This window comes from Delphinus delphis, chromosome 16 (genome assembly GCF_949987515.2).
Source record: "Delphinus delphis chromosome 16, mDelDel1.2, whole genome shotgun sequence".
NCBI classification, from domain to species: domain Eukaryota; kingdom Metazoa; phylum Chordata; class Mammalia; order Artiodactyla; family Delphinidae; genus Delphinus; species Delphinus delphis.
This window is the reverse complement of record NC_082698.1, coordinates 16,157,812-16,180,744: the sequence shown is the minus strand read 5'-3', so window position 1 is coordinate 16,180,744 and position 22,933 is coordinate 16,157,812. Positions and strand designations below refer to the sequence as shown.

At 46.3% G+C, this 22,933-nt stretch overlaps 1 protein-coding gene and 2 pseudogenes across 1 annotated transcript; 2 read left to right on the top strand and 1 right to left on the bottom strand.

Annotated features, from left to right (window-relative positions):
* Window positions 1–3,951: 3,951 nt before the first annotated feature.
* ADRB1 (adrenoceptor beta 1) lies at window positions 3,952–6,679 on the top strand. Its single transcript, XM_060033558.1, has one exon. The coding sequence runs from the start codon at window positions 3,952–3,954 to the stop codon at window positions 5,359–5,361; it is 1,410 nt and encodes a 469-aa protein (XP_059889541.1). The 3' UTR covers window positions 5,362–6,679.
* Window positions 6,680–16,026: 9,347 nt separating this feature from the next.
* Window positions 16,027–17,865, bottom strand: LOC132439754 (AT-rich interactive domain-containing protein 1A pseudogene; annotated as a pseudogene).
* A 2,651-nt stretch (window positions 17,866–20,516) lies between these two features.
* LOC132439753 (stress-70 protein, mitochondrial pseudogene) lies at window positions 20,517–22,537 on the top strand (annotated as a pseudogene).
* The last annotated feature ends 396 nt before the right edge of the window (window positions 22,538–22,933 follow it).

The following is a 22,933-nucleotide window of genomic DNA, read 5'->3' as shown; positions in this document are numbered from 1 at the left end:
ATGAGACAGAGATGGAGGAGGGAATTCTTGGTGGAAGGATCACAATGAGAAAGAGTACAGATGCAAAAAAAGGAAAAAGGGGGCTTCCCTGGTGGCGCAGTGGTTGGGAGTCCGCCTGCCGATGCAGGGGACATGGGTTCGTGCCCTGGTCCGGGAAGATCCCACATGCCACGGAGCGGCTAGGCCCCTGAGCCATGGCCACTGAGCCTGCGTGTCCAGAGCTTGTGCTCCGCAACGGGAGAGGCCACAACAGTGAGAGGCCCACGTACAGCAAAAAAAAAAAAAAAGGAAAAAGGGTATAGATCCAAAAACTAACTTGCACAACTGCAAGTTAGGGTGACATGGAGAGTTCTAGTACGGGATAGTGCTGGAAAGGCTATTTGGAACTGGACTGTGGAGGGCTTTGAAGGCCATGTTGAGGAGTTGAGGTTTCTGAACAGAAAAGCATTTCGGTCAATGCAGCATTTTAGAAATATGAATTTGGCTATGGCATGCCAGATTAAATGGATCAGGAAGGACTAGAGGCCAGGAGCTCAAAAGGAACCCATAGCATGTTCAGGTGTGGGATAAAGGCAGTGGGACGGGAAAGGTAGAGGTGGGAGCAGGAAATACTGAGGAGGAAGCCCTCTCGTTTTCAATGTGCTGATTAGCATGTATTGTTGGAGCTTTCTGTTCCTTTCTAAAGGAACGGGGAAATGGAGGAGTTACTAATTTTGAACTTGCAACATCTCATACCTGTGTAAGTGGGTATATTTTCTTCTTAATCTTGTATCCTTAACTCAGGACAAAACAATGTTAGCTCAAAAATGTTTTTTTAAAAAAGTGTCATGAAGTGTAAGGATTAAAGGAAATCCGAGAACATTTTATTTTAAAAGAAAGTGAACTCTAGTTGAATACTCCAAACTTTTCCATCAGTACAACTGAAGGACGGCCCCAAGAATTCCAGGAATCCCTTTATGCCTGCAGCCCTACGTTGGAACTCCTATCAAAATAACCTGCTGGTTTTGGATATTTGTGATTTAATGTATTTATTATCCAGAAATTCAGGGAAACTTGATTTATCTTTGAATGAGCAGGGGAAAAAAGTTTCAGGAGAGTTTTTCAACAATTCAAATCTCACGCCCTGGTATTTTTGGTGTGTTTATACATACGTATACCAATACATGAATGTATACAAAATGTATACAAATACATACATATTTGCACATATGGTAATGCTATTGGCATCCAGGCTTCTGCACTGAATCTGTACAACCAAGTTCAGGCCTTATCGCTCACAGAAATGCAGTCCCTTTGCCCTTCAGGGGCCCTTAAGCTTGGCACACAATATTCCCAGTAACACCACTTGACAGAAAGATGGCGCCCAACAGAAAGCCTCCTTCCCACATTCCCTACACCTCACTGCACAGCCCAGCACTCAGAATCCTGCAGCGTCAAATCCAACTCTTTCCAACCCCTTGGCTATTTTGAGACTGTCCCTTGAGGGCGGGAACAGAAAAAAGTCGGAAGCGGAGACAGGTTTGCAGTGACTTGGGTACCTAGGGCTCTCTGGGAGCCTACGCTGAACTCAGGGTGCAGGCCCCCCCCCTCTTTCCAGCCCTCTCCTTTCCTTGCTCCCCCTTCTCAAGCTTCCCAAGTTGGCAGAACTAGGGCAGAACTAGGCTGACAAGTCCTAGGGCAGGGGTGAATAAACAAATAAATCAGCCACATCCACACCCACCCACCTTGTAGCACTGATTATCAAGTTCGGGCCTAAAGCAAATTTATGTTTGGATATAGAGAAAGTGGTTTAAACTGCTGGACTTTATAAACTGAATAAACATTGCTTTTAGCTCTTGACTTGGGTAGCTGTGGAAGTCAGTCTTTCTCTACAGGGTAAGAATATGAGTTTGTTCCTTTCAGACGCTATGCTTTTTTTTTTTTTTTTTTTTTTTGCGGTACGCGGGCCTCTCACTGTTGTGGCCTCTCCCGTTGCGGAGCACAGGCTCCGGACACGCAGGCTCAGCGGCCATGGCTCACGGGCCCAGCCGCTCCGCGGCATGTGGGATCTTCCCGGACCGGGGCACGAACCCGTGTCCCCTGCATCGGCAGGCGGACTCTCAACCACTGCGCCACCAGGGAAGCCCCCGCAGATGCTATGCTTTTTATTCCAATGCTAGAAAGATGTGTGAGCATTATATAACACTTTCATGCACTCTTACATGGGTAATTAGAAGCTGTTTACCCGTCCTTGTTCTCAAAGATTCGATTACGGTCTTTTTATTTTCAAGGCTGAGCTGAGGACCTTACTGTGGTGGAATCAGACAGGGGGCCTGAACACCTTCTGCTGCATTGTGTGCTCACGGTGCCCATCCTGTAGGTGGGTCCCCACATATAAGCACACCGACTGCAGGGCTGACTCACTAATTTTAAACCCATGCAGCTGCCAACTCAGGGGTCTCTGATATAACTTTAAATGCTATCGGATTTTAATCTTCTGGAGTATTTACATATTTTCTTCTCTCATCCCTCCAAAACTAATCCTAGAGTTTTGAGAATCTGGGAACTTGGGCAAAGGAGAAAACAACTTGGGCAGACCAAGAAATCTGAAATCTCAGTTCACTATGTCGTCCAAAACTAATGTACCTTTCTGTTTGCACTGACCCAGCTCAAACTGCAAAATCACGTGAGTAATAAAACACAAAATCCTGGTGTTATAACTGAATGTGAAAAGTCTGAAATGTAATTAAACGTGCTCTGTCTTCGTGGCGGTGTCACTTATTCCACGTTAACATTTGTGTTTCCTTAAGCCTCTCTCTTCATAGTATCGACACACACTGTTGCATCATACTCACACATCCATCAGCTGGGACTGGGGAGTGTGTGTTTTTCCAACTGGTCCTCAGCATTAGCTGTCAGATGCACAAACCTTCCCTTCCTTTCTGCATCTGCTGTCCTGGAACAACAGAAGCTTCGTGCAAGAATAGCTCCCAGAGAGCGTTGCTGACAGATGCGCGGTTTGCTCGAGCAAGGCGCTTGCTGGAAAGTTTCCTCTAACCGCTAACACCCGCCTCCGATCCCCTGAGCTGGCAGGACGCAGGCTGGCTGGGTCCCCTCTTGACGGAGGAAGGCTTTTACACGCACTCTCCTAGGCTGCCCAACACGAGAAACAATCTTGCAGCCAGACTCCTCCAACCCCAGTGAACAGACCGTCCAAGGCGCTCTGGTGCTTCGAGAACACCGAGGTCCCCTCCCCGCTAAAGGAAGCGCGCGCTCTGCTCCGCAGGAATCCTGGGCACCGGAGGTAGACGGGTAGCGAGTTGAGCCCGAGCGCAGGAAGGAGCCAAACGCCGGAGGCAAACGGGGCGCAGGAGAGGAGAGACTGGGGTCCGCGGGAGGGGACAGGGTGGGAGCCGGGCGCCGTAGGGAGCCAAGGGGAACTGGGCGCTGGAACCAGCGGACTCAGGAAGGCGCGCGCGCGCAGGAACCCGCGGGCGCCGAGGAGACGCTCGCTTGGCCCTCTGCCTCACTCCTCGGAGCCGCGGAACCGCCGGTAGGAGGGGGGGCTGCGGGGGGTTGCTGCGGGGAACCAGACAGGGGCGTGCCTTCGCCCGGATTGGCTGCAGGAGCCTGACGCGAGGCCCCGGGGGTTGGCTCGGGGGAGTGGGACTGGGGTGGGTTGGGTGCTGGGTGCCGGGGCTGCGGGCTCCGCGCGCTCAGAAACATGCTGAGGTCCCGGCAGCTGTTCCAGCAGCGACAGCGGCTCCAGCAGCAGCGGCGGCGGCGGCGGCGGCGACAGCGCACGGCTCCGGCTGGGAAGGCGCCCGGCGCCCATGCCTCCGGCCCAGCGCTTCGGCTGTCCTGACCTGGCCGCGACCTCCCTCCGCGCGCCCCGCCGCCCGGGCCTCTGGGGGGTTCCCCAACCGCGGCCCAACTCCGCCACACCCCCTCCCCCGGCCTCCGCAGCTCGGCATGGGCGCGGGGGCGCTCGCCCTGGGCGCCTCCGAGCCCTGCAACCTGTCAACGGCCGCGCCGCTCCCCGACGGCGCGGCCACGGCGGCGCGGCTGCTAGTGCCCGCGCTGCCGCCCGCCTCGCTGCTGACCCCCGCCAGCGAGGGATCCGCGCCGCTGTCGCAGCAGTGGACGGCCGGCATGGGCCTGCTGATGGCGCTCATCGTGCTGCTCATCGTGGCGGGCAACGTGCTCGTGATCGTGTCCATCGCCAAGACGCCGCGGCTGCAGACGCTCACCAACCTCTTCATCATGTCCCTGGCCAGCGCTGACCTGGTCATGGGGCTGCTGGTGGTGCCGTTCGGGGCCACCATCGTGGTGTGGGGCCGCTGGGAGTACGGCTCCTTCTTCTGCGAGCTCTGGACCTCGGTGGACGTGCTGTGCGTGACGGCCAGCATCGAGACCCTGTGTGTCATCGCCCTGGACCGCTATCTCGCCATCACATCGCCCTTCCGCTACCAGAGCCTGCTGACCCGCGCGCGGGCGCGGGCCCTCGTGTGCACCGTGTGGGCCATCTCGGCCCTGGTGTCCTTCCTGCCCATCCTCATGCACTGGTGGCGGGCTGAGGGCGACGAGGCGCGCCGCTGCTACAACGACCCCAAGTGCTGCGATTTCGTCACCAACCGGGCCTACGCCATAGCCTCGTCCGTCGTCTCCTTCTACGTGCCCCTGTGCATCATGGCCTTCGTGTACTTGCGGGTGTTCCGCGAGGCCCAGAAGCAGGTGAAGAAGATCGACAGCTGCGAGCGCCGCTTCCTCAGCGGCCCCACGCGGCCGCCCTCGCCCTCGCCCGCGTCCTCGCCCGCGCCCCCGCTCCCGACCGCCGCCGCCTCCCCGGTGGCCAACGGGCGCGCCAGCAAGCGGCGCCCCTCGCGCCTCGTGGCCCTTCGCGAGCAGAAGGCGCTCAAGACGCTGGGCATCATCATGGGCGTGTTCACGCTCTGCTGGCTGCCCTTCTTCCTGGCCAACGTGGTGAAGGCTTTCCACCGCGACCTGGTGCCCGACAGCCTCTTCGTCTTCTTCAACTGGCTGGGCTACGCCAACTCGGCCTTCAACCCCATCATCTACTGCCGCAGCCCCGACTTCCGCAAGGCCTTCCAGCGCCTGCTCTGCTGCGCGCGCCGGGCCGCCCGCGGGAGCCACGCGGCCGCCGGGGACCCGCCGCGCGCCTCGGGCTGCCTGGCGGTGGCCCGGCCGTCGCCGTCGCCCGGGGCCGCCTCAGACGACGACGACGACGACGACGTCGGGACCTCGCCACCCGCGCGCCTGCTGGAGCCCTGGGCCGACTACAACGGTGGGGCGGCGGGCGACAGCGACTCGAGCCCGGACGAGCCGAGCCGCCCGGGCTGTGCCTCGGAATCCAAGGTGTAGGGCCGGGCGCCCTCCCCGCCTCCCCAGCCCGGGCGCAGGCTCTGCGCCCCGGGAGGAAAAGAACCCGGGCGTCCCTGAACGGCTTCCTGGGGGAAGAGGAGATCTGTGTTTACTCAAGACCGAAAGCAGGTGAATTCGAAGCCCGCAAACCTCGTCTGCATCGTCCAAGGCAAACAGAAAAGCCACAGATAGTGTTGCACAGAAAGGAAGGTTTGGGGAGGGGTGGGAGAGCGGCTTGCTGATTTTTGTTGGGTTCTTTTTTCTCTTTGTGGTCCGGCCTTCTTTTGTGGGTGCGTGTGATACGTCTTTAGATTTTTTTTTTTTTTTCTCCCAGGTGGTTTTTTAACACTCTCTGCGATGACCGGGAAGGGAAGGGAGAAGCGTTAGGAGATAAGTCTCTGACTTGGCTTCTATCCCGTTCTCGGGAACAGGAGCGGTCAACCGGAGAAAGAGGAGAGGATGACAGTTGATGAGGACGTGTTTCCTTTGCCTTCCGTTGAAATTTCATTTGAATTGCTGAGTAATGATTTCTCCTGTTCTTAAAGCAGAGGGAAAGGATGGATGCAAAAATCGCGTTTCAGGAAATTTTAAGCTATTCTTGGAACAAGCCTCACCTTGCTTTCCTTTTGTAGGGCAAGCCGGCTGTCCCCGAGAGCCTCGGTGGTCAGGCCGAGGGGTTCCTACCTCACACTGTGCACCTTGCACAGCAAGATAGAAAGACTTGTTTATATTAAACAGCTTATTTATGTATCAATATTAGTTGGAAGGACCAGGCGCTGAGCCTCTGTGACGTGTGACTCTGTCCATTGAAGACAGGACAGAAAAAGAAAAGAAGAGGAAACAGTTCAGATTACTGCACATGTGGGTAAAAACGAAAAACAGAACAAAAAGGCGTGATTCAAAGTGGCATTTTTGCACAGTATTAGGAACTGTAAAGTCCGCTGAAGATGTTACTTGCACAAAAAGAAATTGAATATTTTTTAACGGGGGTGGGGTGAGGTAGGGGCAGATCTTAAAAACTAAAATAAAACTCAAACTCTGCTTCTGTTGTCTATTATGTTACTGAGCTAGTGATTTATTGGAAAAATACCTTTTTATACTCTTTTATCATGGTACTGTAACTGTATCCATATTATAAATATAATTATCTTAAGGATTTTTTTATTATTTTTTTATGTCCAAGGGCCCACGTGAATCTGCTGGTAATATTTAGCACTTGTGTGTAAATACTATTTCCTCTCTGTGTTTTGCCAAGTATTTATACTCTGGTGCAACTAACTACTATGTGAGGAATTGATCCATGTGCAATAAATACCAATAAAGCACAAAAAAGATTATGTACTGTGTGTCTGTAAGGGCTCAGTGATAATGGAAAAGACAGTTTGTTTTGTTCAAAATATAGGCTGGATTTCCCATAGAGCTCTTTTAATAGCTTTTCATGACTCAATAGCATAGCAAAATGCCTCTAGACCAAATAAGGCGTGCACCTACTGAGAGCTGCATGCTTGCCCTAAATTTTCACAGCCAGATTCAGAGTATTCTAGACTGCTTGTAGGTGTTTTCAAGATCCCATCTGCCGTACTTGCCTTAAGAAGTAATATTTGGGATTGTGCATCTTCTAAGAAAAAATGATTGAGTCAGGTAACTCAGCTGCAACTTTGCACAGAAATGCAGGAAAGAAGACTAAGTCGTGGAACCGGCATTGCCTACTTGGAATTCGGTAAGTGGCATCCACGGCTGGTTTTTGTTTTCCAACAGAAAATCAAAATCACAGTGTGTGCAGATTTCTCCAGTGGCTGTTTAGAAAGCAAAATACTTTCATGGTTAAGCAAAAATTTATAAAAGAGCACTTAAGTAAATTTTTTTTTTCTCTTGTGTAATTAAGTAGACCATTTCAGCAGAAGTTCTGGGTGGACAGGTAACAGGTAAAAGTAAATGTGAAGTTTTCAAATTTCCTAACAAGATTATGACACCCCCCAATGGATAGGATAGTTTTCCTAAAGTTAGTTCCTAAGGAAAATATAGTGAAATTCTATCTTGGGATTAATTCTACATTCTCCAAAATAAGTTTAAGTATTTCTCTTTCTTTGTATTTTTAAACAAGCTTTTCATTTCATGATGGTACAGTAAAGAAACCAATGTGAAGAGTATAAAGTTTTGGCTTATACCGAGATTGAACATGAACAAACTCTTCGCTACCAAGGAAAGTCAAGACCGATTATCCTTTTTTTTTTTTTTTTTTGGCAATGCGATATTCTAAAAACCAGGAAAGACCAGTCTTCTGAGAAAGATTAATGTTGCCGATGTTTTAGAGACCAGCAGAAGGTTGCATGAACAGTAGCAGTTTCAACAAAAGCTGCTGTGAAGTTTAACCCCTTTGTCCAGCAAAGAAAAAAGTGGAGAGGTGGGAGATAGCAAAAGTTATTTAAAAATACAGATACATACCTAAAGAAACTCATTTTGGAGAATGTAAAAATTCCAGGATGAAATCTCACTATCCTTTCCCCTAGGAACAAATACAGTCCATTTCTATCCTCCCTTCCCCCACCTGAATATGTAAGTTGCATTTTGTCAGGGGTTTTGTTCCTCTTCGTTTTTAAATCATACTAGAAAATTAACAGACTTAATGTCTACAGTTTCATCTGAAGAGCACTCAAGTACCAGGTAATGCTTCACTTTCCTATTTTGTCTAGCTAAGTCTTTACATTTAAATAAAAAGAAATTTTCCCAGACCCAAACTTACATATAGACCCATCAAACCTTAGGTCTCAAAATCATGAAAGTCCTATAAACTTTAATAACAAATATATATAATTTAACTGCTTAGTAGACAGGTCTGAACTCTTTAGTGAATTAGAGGAAACCACTGTAATCTTGGGGCCAGTTTATATGTATTTGTAGGAAATAGAAAAAGAGTTTTCTGTGATCTCTTGAGTTCTCTAACTGAGGGTTACGGGGATTCAGAAACAGACCTTGTCAGTGATTCCTACTACCCAGGAAAACTGCTTTTCGTTGTTTTGAAGAAGACATTGATCTATAATAGAAATGTAGGAATCTGAGCTGCCAATCCCAATAGCTACATCAGTGGGAGGAGAAAACTGCCAATCCTGTTTAATCTGGTGAGATAATGCACAGTAGAAGTGACAGGAGGAGGGCAGTGAGTATGCAGAAAATCAACCTTACCCCGCGGGTTTGTGTGTAACAGTACCAAAGGCATAAGCCTTAAAATTAAAACAGTGAACATATGACCAAGAGTCACTTATTTGCTACATTTGAAATTATGTTTCAGTTGCACGCTGTAAAGTTCTCTATGTGTAACAAGATATTCCAGCATCCATAATTCTCCCTCCAGTGTAGGAATCTATAATTGGTATAGAAGATAGCTTCATCGCTTGGTGAACTTGGCAATGTAAAACTTTGTAAATAGAGCTCATTTTTTCTATCCAGGCTTTCTTTGGAACTGGAATTATTAATAACCTCTAAGTGGCTATTGTGAAACCTTTCCTTGTTAAGCACATTTTCCTAATTTTGCATTTTGTTGAGCGTGCTGACTTCCTCTGGCAATATGTAAAATTGCCAGACGGAAATTCTGCACTCGAAGTCTCAGGATGATATTAGCATTCAAGTTTTTAGCAAGAGCTTCTAAGCAAGGGTCAAAAGGAAAATTATTAAGTTTTACTGCCATTTGTGAAAGGCTTAAAAAAATTTTTTAACAAAGCAGGACCCATCAGTTCTTTGGAAGGAAAAAAATTTAAAACCTTAGCCGTAATTCAAATTAAACACATTGGCACAGATAATTTAGTTTTATTTGTACATTTCTGGCATTATGTGCTGAGAAATACTAATTCTTTTGACTCCCTGCCAATTTGCTACTAATCAAAATGGAGAAGATATGCACTGTTTGGATTATACCTAAAAATAGTTGTACTACAGTCACATCAGCAAATGGAATTAATTTCTCTTTCTTCTCCTTCACACACACCCTCCACATTATTTAAATTTCCATCTAGAATATTGCTTGTGAATCTCATAATTTGTGATTCGATGTGTCCCAGAGTGCACTGCTACATTGCAATTATTTTAAAGCAAATTCTAGGGGTGGCATAGGGAGGTGGGAGGGAGACGCAAGAGGGAGGAGATATGGCGATATATGTATATGTATAGCTGATTCACTTTGTTATACAAAAGAAACTAATACACCATTGTAAAGCAATTATACTCCAATAAAGATGTTAAAAAAAAGAAAAAAAAAGCAAATTCTATCAAACTACTTTCTGAGAAATACACCTCTCCTAAAATTCCAACTTTTACTCTGCTCTAATTTAAAGAGTCTCTACTAAATAGTCCATATAATGTCATCAAAGAAGTATTAATACTAGAAATAGATACTTTGTGGATTAATTTACCTCCTGATAGTCTCTTTACCTTTTGTGGGAGATAGTTTCTGAATCAATAAGACTTGCTCATTTGATGGAGCAGTTAATAGGCTTCCAGATCCAATCACTCTAATGACAGACTGGAAAACAGCTGCCCAAAGGAGAAGCTGACACTATGCTGACAACATTAGAGCATGATCTTGGCAGTCATCTTAGCAGCACCCAAGAAAGCATGGAAAGTAACTGTCTACACCCTTTAAACCTTTGTCTTCACTTACATGTTGCCTTCACTCTGAGCACATCTCTACCTTCCTGGTACCTGAAGCCAGTTCTTGCCTTGGACATACCCTATACTCACCAGCCCTTCTCTTGAGCACATCTTCATTTCCTCTTGAATGAACTAGAACCATCTAGAACATCTAGATAAATTGTCTTCCTGGCAGCATTAACGTCTCATGAACAGTTTCCTAAAGCTCTGGTTTTCAACATCTCTCAATACTTAAGATTCTTGTTTTCTTCTCTCTCCATGTCCCCTGGCTCATAGCTATTAATTAATATTAGCAAGATCACATTGTTTTCTTCCTATTTATGACAGAACTTACCTATGATGCATTTTAAATGTCTTAAGTTTGGATTTCTTCCTGAGAATTTCAGTATTGCTCATAATTATGAGTAGAAAAACATTTTAAACTCTGTACTTTTCCTATAAAAAGTCTTCATGTTGAGTTTAATATTTGTGGTGTGGGGCTTTCTAACAGGCTTTATTTTCCTGTTTTTCTTTATTTTTCAGTTCTTAACTGTATGACCTTGTCCGTTTTTCAGCATCCTGATTGCAAGGGATAACATGAGCTGTTACACCTTCAACTATTTGTAAATTAGTTTTCCTAATCATTAGGCTAGCTGATTTGTGGGAATTGTGGGTAAATTTTTACTCTAGGAGAGCAGAAAACGTGTTCAAGCAGACAGTCCAAAGACTGGCTGCTCTGGCTCCTCTGTATTTGCTGCTGTGCCCAGTGAGCTTGGAGAGGTCAGTTGGTTTCCCTGCAACTCAGGTTCACTTCCCACAAATCCTGATCAGTAGCCTTTGTTTGTAAATCCCTCTGAGATGCTCTGATAGAAGGAGTTTATAGCTTTGCACAGTCTATCATTTCGAATACTTCCTCCTGACCTTCTTTTCCCTTTCCTTGCAACTCCACCCACAAAATCCCTGGTTTTTTTTTTTAAGTGAAAAGAACAACTAAGAATAGCAAATATATATATATATATATATATATATATATATATATATATATATATATATATATATATATATATATATAAAAAATACCCCATGCATCCCAAGAAACAGTTCTTCACTTATTATTATACTTAAAATTCCATACACCCAAAAAATTCCACAAAAACCACAACTGAATAAAATAGTCTGCTTCCCAAACATCAGATTTAAAAACCTGTTTGCTCTGTGCTAAGCAAAAGTGGTTGTTTAATGATTCTGAACCCACGGCCACTTGAGAAAAGTAAGTCAATTTGGAAGGTAACTCAACTCTACGATTTTGCATTGAGTTGTAAACACTAAAAGCAACTCTCTAGATTGTTCTCCTTTTCCTGGAATAGCAATTCAGAGATGAAAAGTGCTGAGAGCAATGGCAGTTCGAATTTTTCCTAACCTCTCTTTTGTGGCTTGCAGGGCATTGGGTTTCTTTGTTCCCAACTTAATGAACAGAGGCAAATCTACAGGAACTTCACTGACTTAAAATATCTATTATGTTAACTAAAGAAACTCACCTGTGATCTTGAGGTCCTAGTTAAAAATGCTTTTAAAGAGTAAACATTAATAGATGTTCCAATGACATTTTCTGCAGTGAGTTTTTTCTAAAGCCATTAAAGTTAACAGTTTAGTAAGATGCTCTTTTTAAAGAATTCCTTGTGTTTAAATGATTCAGTGATCAGTCCTGAAATAATGTGTGGGTTTTTTTCCCTTAAAATAGGCATATCTTTATAAAACTGAGTCACCCAGAAAAACTCCAGAATTTTCGGCATGGGAAGGACCTAGATATGTCTAGTAAACAACACCCCTACTCTATATAAAACAGATAATCAACAAGGACCTACTGTATAGCACAGGGAACTCTACTCAATATTCTGTAATAACCTATATGAGAAAAGAATCTGAAAAAGAATGGTTTGTATATATATGTATAACTGAATCACTTTGCTGTACACCTGAAACTAACACAGCATTGTAAATCAACTCTACTCCAATATAAAATAAAAATTAAATTAAATTTAAAAAATAAATAAAGGAAATGGACAAAAACAAAAACACCACTATACTCAAGCAACGGTATAACTAGATCAGTACAGACCACCAAGACTGACGAGACATAATCTGAGATGTAAAGACCTGACCCATCATTTAATTACCAGTCTTATCAGCAAATGTTTCGTTTGTAGCTAACCCAAATCCCTCTTACTGTTTTGACTCATGATTAATCTCAATGGAATCTGAAAACTAATGACTGAGCCACTATTTTCTGTATTAAAATCCTTCCAGTGATACATATGAAAGACAGTGCCCTCCCCCGCAGCTTTCTATGTGCTAAATCCATTTCCTCTTATAAACAACTTTCATTTCATCTCAAATCCTTTCATTCTTTCTGTTGTTCAAATGGGGGTCCCGTTACATCCCAGTTACAGGGATTTTTCCTGGCTGGAGACTGGAATGAAACACGGCACTGTGCAGTGTTCAGTGTGGCACGAGGCCTGGTGGCATCAACATGCCATCCTTCCTGTAACTGTGTTGCTAATGTTTTTAAACATCTCCGAGTCACAAAATTCCGAGGATCTGAAAAAATACTGTACCAAGTGACAAAGGTAACATGAAAATTGTAAGTCCTTACAGTACTGCAAAAAGCATTCTTGCAAGCACAGGACAATATAAATTTTACTCCAAACAGGCAACCCATAGAACTCCCTCTTCAAGCGGCAAATGTTTACAAGTCTCTTCAAACCTTTTGAGTGTTCATATACCTACACAGATAAATACTTTTTTTCACATTAGAGATGCTCAGAAGACACCTGGGGAGCTTAACTATTTGGAGGATTTCTGCGATTAGTTTTTGAGTCGTGATTCATATGTTTACCTGTTCCTGAAAGATTGAGGGTACGGTGTCCTGAGTGAGTGTGCTGTATGGGATACAACCAGCTGAAAACACTGGGCCTGTCCCCAAGGCACCCACACTCTGGCTGGGGAGATCAGACATCCACAAGTGAAAAGTGACAAAGAATGAGGCAGGTGTGGCTGCATGCCAGACATGTGGCCAAAAGTAAGGGCTCTAGACCAGCTCTAATAGAAATACAATGCAAGCTGTATATTTAATTTTACATGTTCTAGTAGCTACGTTTTTTTAAAGTAAAAAACAGGTGAAGCTAGTGTTATCATTTTAACATAGAATTGATGTAAAACTGTATGAAGGAGATGCTTTTTTTATACTAAATCTTTGAAATCTGATGTACATCTTACACTTACAGCCATCTCAATTGAGACCACATTTCAAGTGTTCAACAGACACATATGACTGGTGGCTACTGTCCTGACACTCCAGCTCTAGAGTTCAGAGGACATGGATAGATAGGAGTGGATGGATAGGGTGGCATAATCTAGAGGCTTGGTGATGTAGTAGATCTTGGATAAGGCGATAAACCTGTGTGAAAGGCCATTCCATGAGAAGTTGCTGGGGGAAGAAAACCGCATGAACAAAAGCATAGGGATATAGGTAGTTGAGATGAATTTTTAGACAATGAATAACCAGCTACAGACGGTTCATGTTGATGGAGTAATTAGAAGATGAAACTGGACAAGTAGTTCGGGAACAGATCAGAAGGTTAATGCAAAAGTGTTGAACTCTAACCTTCCCGGAAGCCTGGAGATTGACGATCGAGAGTGTTATGAGAAAAGCAGTGTTTTAGAAAGATTAACCTGGCATCAGAGGCATGACAGGTGGATATCACATCTTAATCTTCCAAATAATTGAGTTAAGTAAATTCAATGATCATATTTTATAAATCAAAAGACTAATATTTATATAATCTCACATAATAAATATGAGTTCATTATTAAACTGGCTTTCTGGTTCTCATATATCAACCCCAGGAGCCGATCCAGAGAAATGCAGCCCAGAGAAGCCGACCCAGGTTTCTGAGTGCATAACGCTGACAGCCTGGCCGATGACGGAAGGTTCTGCCCCCTTGGAGGTAAGGCATATGAGCTCAGGCGATTTGTTCAAGACCACAGGTAAGCAGTCTGGATCAAGTCTAGGTGCCTGACTCCTAAGTCCATCTCTTACTCCTGTTACCAAACTGCTTGTCTGTTCCCCACAAGACTGGAAGCTCCAACACACTGCCTGGCACAAGGTATGAACTCTAAATTTTCATTGACTGAATTCCACTGGAGCCAGAGAACCAAGTTCTCTGGCTTCTGCAACAATCCAAGCACAGAGTGATAACAGGCCTCACTAGAGCAGTGCACTGCAAGAAGATGTGATGTAACCCTCTATTTCCTTTGCAATTCAGATTTTCACTAGCAGACATAAATAATAGTTTCTCGAAGAAAGGTGCTAAGCCTCAAATTGCAACATATATGGGGCATTCTTTGCTAGTGTCACAGGAAACAATGAGATTATTTCCCAAAAATTTCTAAGAAATGGATTTATTTCTAGCAATGGCACCTAGATTGCTGGAATGTATTTTAGCAACATATATTCAATGAGTATACACTGTATGAAAATGTACATCATTATTCTTTAAAAATAGGCATTTCTCTAAAATGGTTAAGTCAGAACTACATGTTCTAGGCTCCAGGTTCAGTTATCAATGTGTAAAATACTTGATTTATTTGTCACTTATTGTATTCTATTTTCAATGAGGTTCTCTCTTTTGTAACTGGAAGATTTGTAGCCATTTTTCTTACTGGACTTTACAAGGGAAAAAGTACCTTTCCCCACCCCCAAGTTTTCTCCCTAGACCCCCCCAACAGTTAACATAGCTAAGAGAATCAGATTCTGTTTCACTAACTTAGAGATGTCTGGCAAGAGATTAAATAGCTGTGTCTCACTTTGTGCAGGTCACCAACTTGTTAACTCGTCATACTATAAAGGGGTGGCTGGGAGGGGGACCAAACTGTGGGGATCCAAGGGTATGTGCAACGTACAACATCATATATATACACACGTGGCAGCGCAAGCGCTGCAGCTAAAGGTTAAAACCAGTTCTAAGGGGTCGTCTCAGGGTTATTCATACAATCAAGGAGGAGACAAAGAGGTCAGGTTGTTGTAGGTTCACACATGATACTTTGGGGAAAAGCCTTTTCTTTTTTCTCCCCCCTCAACATTTAACTAAAAACATTTTTTAAAACTACAGCTTGCTGCTGACCCAGCGTTTTCTCTTGTTTCCATGTGAGACATTATTATTACAGTATGTTCACAGGATCAGGTGTACAGTACATGAAACGGTCTACTCTACTGCACACGCCTCTCCAGTGAACAGGGTTTGTCCACAACTGCGAACTTCTCGGTTCCTGCAAGATTGGGAATGTACAACAATAAAGCATACACAGGTCAGCAGTCACCATTTTTGTCCTTCAGGGTTTTTTTTGGTTTGTTTTTTTTTAACCATTAAAAACATTATGGGGCTTCCCTGGTGGCGCAGTGGTTGAGAGTCCGCCTGCCGATGCAGGGCACACGGGTTCGTGTCCCAGTCCGGGAAGATCCCGCATGCCGCCGAGCGGCTGGGCCCGTGAGCCATGGCCACTGAGCCTGCACGTCCAGAGCCTGCGCTCCACAATGGGAGAAGCCACAACAGTGAGAGGCCCGCGTACCGCAAAAAAACAAAACAAACAAACAAAAAAAAACATTATGAAATGTGGCATCCCCTTGATGCCAGGACTGGGAAAGCCATTTTTATTTGTATTTTTTTTCCCCAAACTCACTGTAAACGACAGTAACTTTGGTTAAAATAAAAGAAGTCTTCTATGTAGGCAGAGCTTTGTCTTTTCAAATAGGGCAGGGTCCTGAGGGGAGTAAAGTGAGGACAGGGAATAGAAAGATCGGGAGGAAGAAGGGGCGAGAAGGAGGAGGAAAGAGAACTAGGAGAGACTTTTTTTCCAAGGGAGAAGCTGGACAGCACAGGGTAAACTGGATTCTGAGGTGGTTTTGCATCAGTAAAGGGCAACAGTTTCTAAGTTCTCCACGCGCGCGCACGCGCACACAGGGAGGGAGGCGTCCCACGGCTGTCATGACGGACCAATCAAAAAGAGAACATCGCAAATGACTTGTGAAACCAGTGAGTTCATCGACGGTGATACCGAGATGTCCAACAGCCGTGAGTCATACAGCGTGAACTCCGAGTGGTTCTCGTCCACCTTGGCCAGGGCCAGCAGCGCACGGGCAGCCTGCCGCATCACGTCCACACTAGCTGGCTCAAAGGGCGGGTTCTGCGTGTGGAGCAGGCTGGCCTGGCTCTGCTGGAACCGTGTGGCAGCAAGGCTGTCCTCCAGGAAGCCCAGGAGGTCGCCGATGCTGCCTTTCTGCACTGCAGTGGCACGGGCTGCCAGGCTGTCACCCTGTGCCAGGTTGGCTAGCAGTACCACAGCCATCTCCCGGCACACCGGGTTCTCTGGGTCACTGAGGAAGCGCACCATGGTGCTGTACAACTTCTCCAGGCGGCTGAAGGGGGGTGTGGCCAGGATCAGGTCCACATTGCTGTCCTGGATGCCGAGTTTGCTGAGGGTTTCCAAGACCAGTCTCTGGGGGGAGAGGATGGCGTTGGGGCCCAGGGTGGAGAAGGGGTCCTGGGCTTCAGCTGAAGGGCAGACTGCCCAGTGTAGGAGTCCATCCAGGACAGGCAGGCAAATGCCCTCGGGGTATGGGGAGAGGTCCAGCTGCCCCGAACTGCTGGCGAGCGTGACCAAGGTGTTTTCCCGAAGCATCTCCAAGCGGTCCCACCACCACTCCACTTGGTTGCAGCTCACCCCTTGGTCCTGCTTCCCCTCCTTCTCGTAAGTCAGTGGCGCCTGCTTCCGTTCCGGGTGCTTGTGGTGCAGAAGGACCAGCTTGCCCAGGATGAGCAGCAGCCCCGGGTGCTTGGACATCTCAAAGTCGAAGCCTGGCACAAATGACAGACTTCGGATGGTATTGGAGACACAGACACAGCGTTTGGCTAGGGAATCCTGCCAGCCCAGAAGGGTACACAGTAGGGTGTCATCTTTACTGTGGGGTTCATCCTCTAGGATCTTGATGTTCCGATGGCTCTGTGCTGGGCTGATGCCAAATGGAAACTTGCTGCTTTCCTTGGTGGCCTCTACACTCTTGGCTCCCTCCTCGGTCAGTGTGCTAGACCGGGTGGACAACATGTCATCCATGGTGGCTATGATCCGTTTTTCTGGGGGGCCATCAGTCGGGGGGCCCTCCTGCTCTGTTGTCCCTGGGGTACCCTCTACTGCTGTGACATACTTCCGAGTGACTGGTGGGCAGGGTACATGAGGCCGGGAAGGCAGCAGCTCTGTTTTGCTCTCAAGGCGGGTCTGGATATGCTCAGTGGTGACCCCCCCACAAATCCGCCAGTGCAGCAAGCCACTGTCAAACTCCTGCACGCGCCCAAGCTTATCTGAGCAGCCCACCACAGACGGGTCGTTCTTTTGCACAAGCTTTACTGGAAGCCTGTCAAACTCACTAATCAGCTTCTCCTCACTATTCTCTGAGGCGGCTTTGTCCTTGTCCGCAAAGGCCATCTCCTCATCATTTTCAATTACTTCCTCCTCTTCTTCCTCCTCTAGTTTAGGACCTAGAAGGTCTTCCTCCTTCTCCCCCTGCACAGGAGCTGGACTAGACGCTTTGCTGAATCTCCCAGGGTCCAGTAGTGTTCTCTGTCCTGGGTCACCCACCTCATACTCCTTTAAAATGCCAAAGATCTCAATCAGGCAACGTGGGAAATATTCCACAAGGAGCTCTAGCAACCCTGGAAGCTGACTGAGGTTGAAAGTCATGATGCTGTTGTTATCATACAGCAGGATGTTAATGGTGTCTAATGCCCACGTGCTCTCTGCCAGCAGCCCGGACTTGAGGGACATCATTACCCGCCACGCCTCCAGGGTTCCGATGTCTTTCGTCGTGAGCCGCCTCCTCTGCTTCAACACAGGCTGTGTGGCTTCAACAGAGCCAGGTGGGAAGGTGATGTCCCACCAAATCATAGGGGGCTGCACAGGGGCAGGTGCTATGTGTGAGTCAGGTACTGGGGGACCTGGCTTCTGCATCTTCATCCCAGAGCGCCGGAATGGAGACTTGCTAGGAGAGGTGCAGTTCTCCATTGGCCGGGACAGGGGAGCAGGGCTGGATACCTGAGGAATGTGATTCTGCATGCTTGGTGGGGGCTGGTAGTTGGATGGAGGGGGCCTTGTCATGGGGGGCACGGGGGCAGAAGGACCATATGGGGGCTGGCGTGTGCCACGGGAAGGCCATGGGCCTTCATGGTTGGCTCTCTGATCCGTGTGCAGCGTTTCATGTTTGGTTCACGCCCTGATAGGCAGCGCCTTGCAGGGCAGAGCCCGTGCTCTGCCTGCTGGCGTAATTGTGAATGAGTGCTTTTTAAAGTTCATTTCTCAAAGGTCAGAAGTAATTTATTGTGTGTCAGTCCGGTTTGGAGAGATGAGAAAGGTGCTTTGTTCTTCTTTTAAATGTGACCACACAGACACATACACACAGAATTACAAAAGCTTCTCAGGCAAAAATATAGGGTCTAGGTCCACAAACTCTTACCTGAGAGCCTGTGGGGGAAGATACGTTTTAGAATTCAGGATTTGGGGGACTCTAGGAACATAATACGGTACATATTACAGAACATCTTAAGCAGGGTCCCAGGTCAGCATTCCGTAATCAAACATTAATGTCTCTGCAGCGAAATGTATGATTGTTCATACTGAGTAGATAAATAACGACTATAAAAAGCCTCATGCCAGTTCAGGTCAGATCTTACTGCCAAATGAGTTCAATTCAGGTCGCATTTACTCTCAAGTGAGTTATGGAAAAAAAACTCTATCTTCAGAGCTTTCTAGATTTGGGAATTGAGAGTGAGAAATTGTGGACGTGTATTATGAAATATTCCTTCATAGAATGTCATCTACTCTTTAGGGAAGGCAATGAAACATATTTAAACCTACCAAATATGTTAAATCAATTAATTTTCAAATAATATTATTCAATAGATACTTGTCCAATGAGGAATAAACACAGTTATTTAAACAGTGACAATTACAGGGAGATTTGATATAATAGGCTACATCCTGTTAGCGGACATTAAGAATGGCCGAAGGCTTGGGGACTTCCCTGGTGGTCCAGCAGTTAAGACTCCACACTCCCAATGCTGGGGGCTTGGGTTTGATCCCCAGTCAGGGAACTAGATCCCACATGCATGGCGCAACTAAGACCCAGCATAGCCAAATAAATAAATAAATGCATATTTAAGAAAAATAAAAGAATGTCCAAAGGCTCGATAGTGATTGGTGGGCAACGTATTTGCAAACAATCAACAAGAGCCAATATGTTATACAGCCAACCCACTGCTTGTTAGTGGCAACATATCAGCTATGAAAATATCCTTGATTAATTCAAGGCTGATTTCAAAGAATCTCAGGATTGGAATCACTTTAAAATCACTGTAGTCCAACCACCTCTTAGAGCAAAGAATCTTCTTATCCTTAGGTCACCAACCCCTTAAAGTTACAAAAGGAAAAAAGAAAAGGGAAAAAACGTTATGATCTTCACCCCAGAAAGATGCACATGCATGATAAGTGTCACAATCATTTCCAAGGGATCTACCGACCCCGAGTTCAGAATTCCTGCCTAGATGCTTGCCATATTTGAAAAGAAAGCTAATGTTTTATAATTTCACAGCAATCTTACTACCCTGGAGAGCTTCTATATTTTAAGTTGCTCATAAATTGACTGTGGTCATATGTTTCAATGGCTTCTGTGACATTTATCTCAACTTATGATTTTCTATGCAATATTTGTAAGATAATTTTTTTTTTTTTTTTTTTTTTTTTTTTTTTTTTTTTTGCGGTACGCGGGCCTCTCACTGCTGTGGCCTCTCCCGTTGCGGAGCACAGGCTCTGGACGCACAGGCTCAGCGGCCACGACTCACGGGCCCAGCCGCTCCGCGGCACGTGGGATCCTCCCGGACCGGGGCACGAACCCGTGTCCCCTGCATCGGCAGGCGGACTCTCAACCACTGCGCCACCAGGGAAGCCCAAGATAAATATTTTTGAACTCACTGTGACCCTTTGTTTTAACCATAAAGGTTGAAAAGAGGAAACATAATGACATTTTTTGGCTTTTCTTTTTGTATTTTTACATCCCATATCACACATAACTCAGACGGGGGAAAGAAAGAAAAAGAAATCCTCGATATACCGCTTTTAGCCTCCTGGTCTGTCACGGAGCCCAGACCTGCCGCAGCTGGCACGGGAGGACACGCTTTTCCCTACCATCATGCCCCGAAGCGTATTAGCCATAGGCCCTGACTGCGGAAGCAGCGTTCAGGTATTTTCTTATCAGGCAGCGCGGCGGCGCCTCAGCGGAAGAGCGGGCTTCCAGGCCGCAGCGATCAAACCCCGCCCCCCACCTCACGTAGTTGGAGGTTTCCAGAAGCGCTAGCATCACCGCGCCGCGCAATTCTCGGTGGTCCGAGCGCGTGTTTGCTGCCTCGTATTTCCACTATTTACCAGTCATGATAAGCGCCAGCCGAGCCGCAGTAGCCCGTCTTGTCGGCGCCGCAGCCTCTCGGGGCCCCTCCAGCCGCCCGCCACCAGGATGGCTGGAATGGCTTTAGTCATGAAACTTTTAGAATTGTTTCAAGGCGGGACTATGCATCAGAAGCGATCAAGGGAGCAGCTGTTGGTACTGATTTGGGTACCACCAACTCCTGTGTGGCAGTTATGGAAGGTTAACAAAGCAAAGGTGCTAGAGAATGCTGAAGGGGCCAGAACCACCCCTTCAGTTGTAGCCTTTACACCGGATGGTGAGCGACTTGTTGGCGTGCCGGCCAAGCGACAGGCTGTCACCAACCCAAACAACACATTCTATGCTACCAAGCGTCTCATTGGCCGGCGATATGATGACCCAGAAGTTCAAAAAGACATTAAAAATGTTCCTTTTAAAATTGTCCATGCCTCCAAAGGCGATGCCTGGGTTGAAGCTCATGGAAAACTCTAGTCCCCGAGTCAGATTGGAGCATTTGTGTTGATGAAGATGAAAGAGACTGCAGAAAATTACTTGGGGCATACAGCAAAAGATGCTGTGATCACTGTCCCAGCGTATTTCAGTGACTCTCAGAGACAGGCCACTAAAGATGCTGGCCAGATATCTGGACTAAATGTGCTTCGGGTAATTAATGAACCCACAGCAGCTGTTCTTGCCTACGGTCTAGACAAATCAGAAGACAAAATCATTGTCGTAGATGATTTAGGTGATGGAACTTTTGATATTTCCATGCTGGAAATTCAGAAAGGAGTATTTGAGGTGAAATCCACCAATGGAGACACGTTTTTAGGTGGTGAAGACTTCGACCAGGCCTTGCTGCGTCACATTGTGAAGGAGTTCAAAAGAGAGACAGGGGTTGATTTGACCAAAGACAACATGGCGCTTCAAAGGGTTCGGGAAGCCGCTGAGAAGGCCAAGTGTGAACTCTCTTCATCTGTGCAGACTGACATCAATTTGCCACACCTTACGATGGATGCTTCTGGGCCCAAGCATTTGAATATGAAGCTGACCGGGGTTCAGTTTGAGGGGATTGTTACTGATCTAATCAGAAGGACCATAGCTCCATGCCAAAAAGCCATGCAAGATGCAGAAGCCAGCAAAAGTGACATAGGAGAAGTGATTCTGGTTGGTGGCATGACTAGGATGCCCAAGGTTCAGCAGACTGTGCAGGATCTCTTTGGTCAAGCCCCAAGTAAAGCTGTCAGTCCTGATGAGGCTGTGGCCATTGGAGCTGCCATTCAGGGAGGTGTGCTGGCTGGTGATGTCACAGATGTGCTACTCTTGGATGTCACTCCCCTGTCTCTGGGTATTGAGACTCTGGGAGGTGTCTTCACCAAGCTTATTAACAGGAACACCACTATTCCAACCAAGAAGAGCCAGGTGTTTTCTACAGCTGCTGATGGACAGACTCAAGTGGAGATTAAAGTGTGTCAGGGTGAGAGAGAGATGGCTGGAGACAACAGATTTCTTGGACAGTTTACTTTGATTGGGATTCCCCCAGCCCCTCGTGGAGTCCCTCCGATTGAAGTTACATTTGACATTGATGCCAATGGGATTGTACATGTTTCTGCCAAAGATAAGGGTACAGGACGCGAGCAGCAGAGTGTGATCCAGTCTTCCGGTGGGTTAAGCAAAGATGATATTGAAAATATGGTTAAAAATGCAGAGAAGTATGTTGAGGAAGACCGGCGAAAGAAGGAACGAGTTGAAGCAGTTAATATGGCTGAAGGAATCATTCATGACACAGAAACCAAGATGGAAGAATTCAAGGACCAATTGCCTGCTGATGAGTGCCACAAGCTAAAAGAAGAGATTTCCAAAATGAGGGAGCTCCTCGCTCGAAAAGACAGTGAAACAGGAGAAAACATAAGGCAGGCAGCATCTTCCCTTCAGCAAGCATCATTGAAGCTCTTCAAAATGGCATACAAAAAGATGGCATCTGAGCGGGAAGGCAGTAAACTTTGGAGTCGAAAGGACAACATATTATGATGCTTGGGAGTGAAGGGATTTCCTGAGCTGAAATGGGCAAAACTTCAGTCTTCTACTGTGTTTTTGCAGTACTCTCTATATAATTTCCTGAATGTGTAAATTTCGTGACCATTAGCTAATGATCATTTAACAAGTGATAATTCCCAACAGTACAAAGTTCACAGTGTTCTGTCCCTAGCCTGTCATTCCTTTTCAGCTGCATGTAAAATGGGGGGAAAGATGATTTATCGATCATTCTAAAGATTTAACGTTGTTTTGTGCTGAAGTAGCTGTATTTTCAAAGGGGTGAAACCATCTCGCACACTGAAGACAGGTCTGGAATGAGACCATAGGGGGATGAGATCCTTCTAGTTACCTAAGTACTGCTGTACCAGCCTGTGTGTATATGGAGTTCTT

Coding starts and splice junctions, on each gene's coding strand:
- ADRB1 (XM_060033558.1), top strand. CDS start 3,952: ATGGGCGCGGGGGCGCTCGCCCTGGGCGCCTCCGAGCCCTGCAACCTG.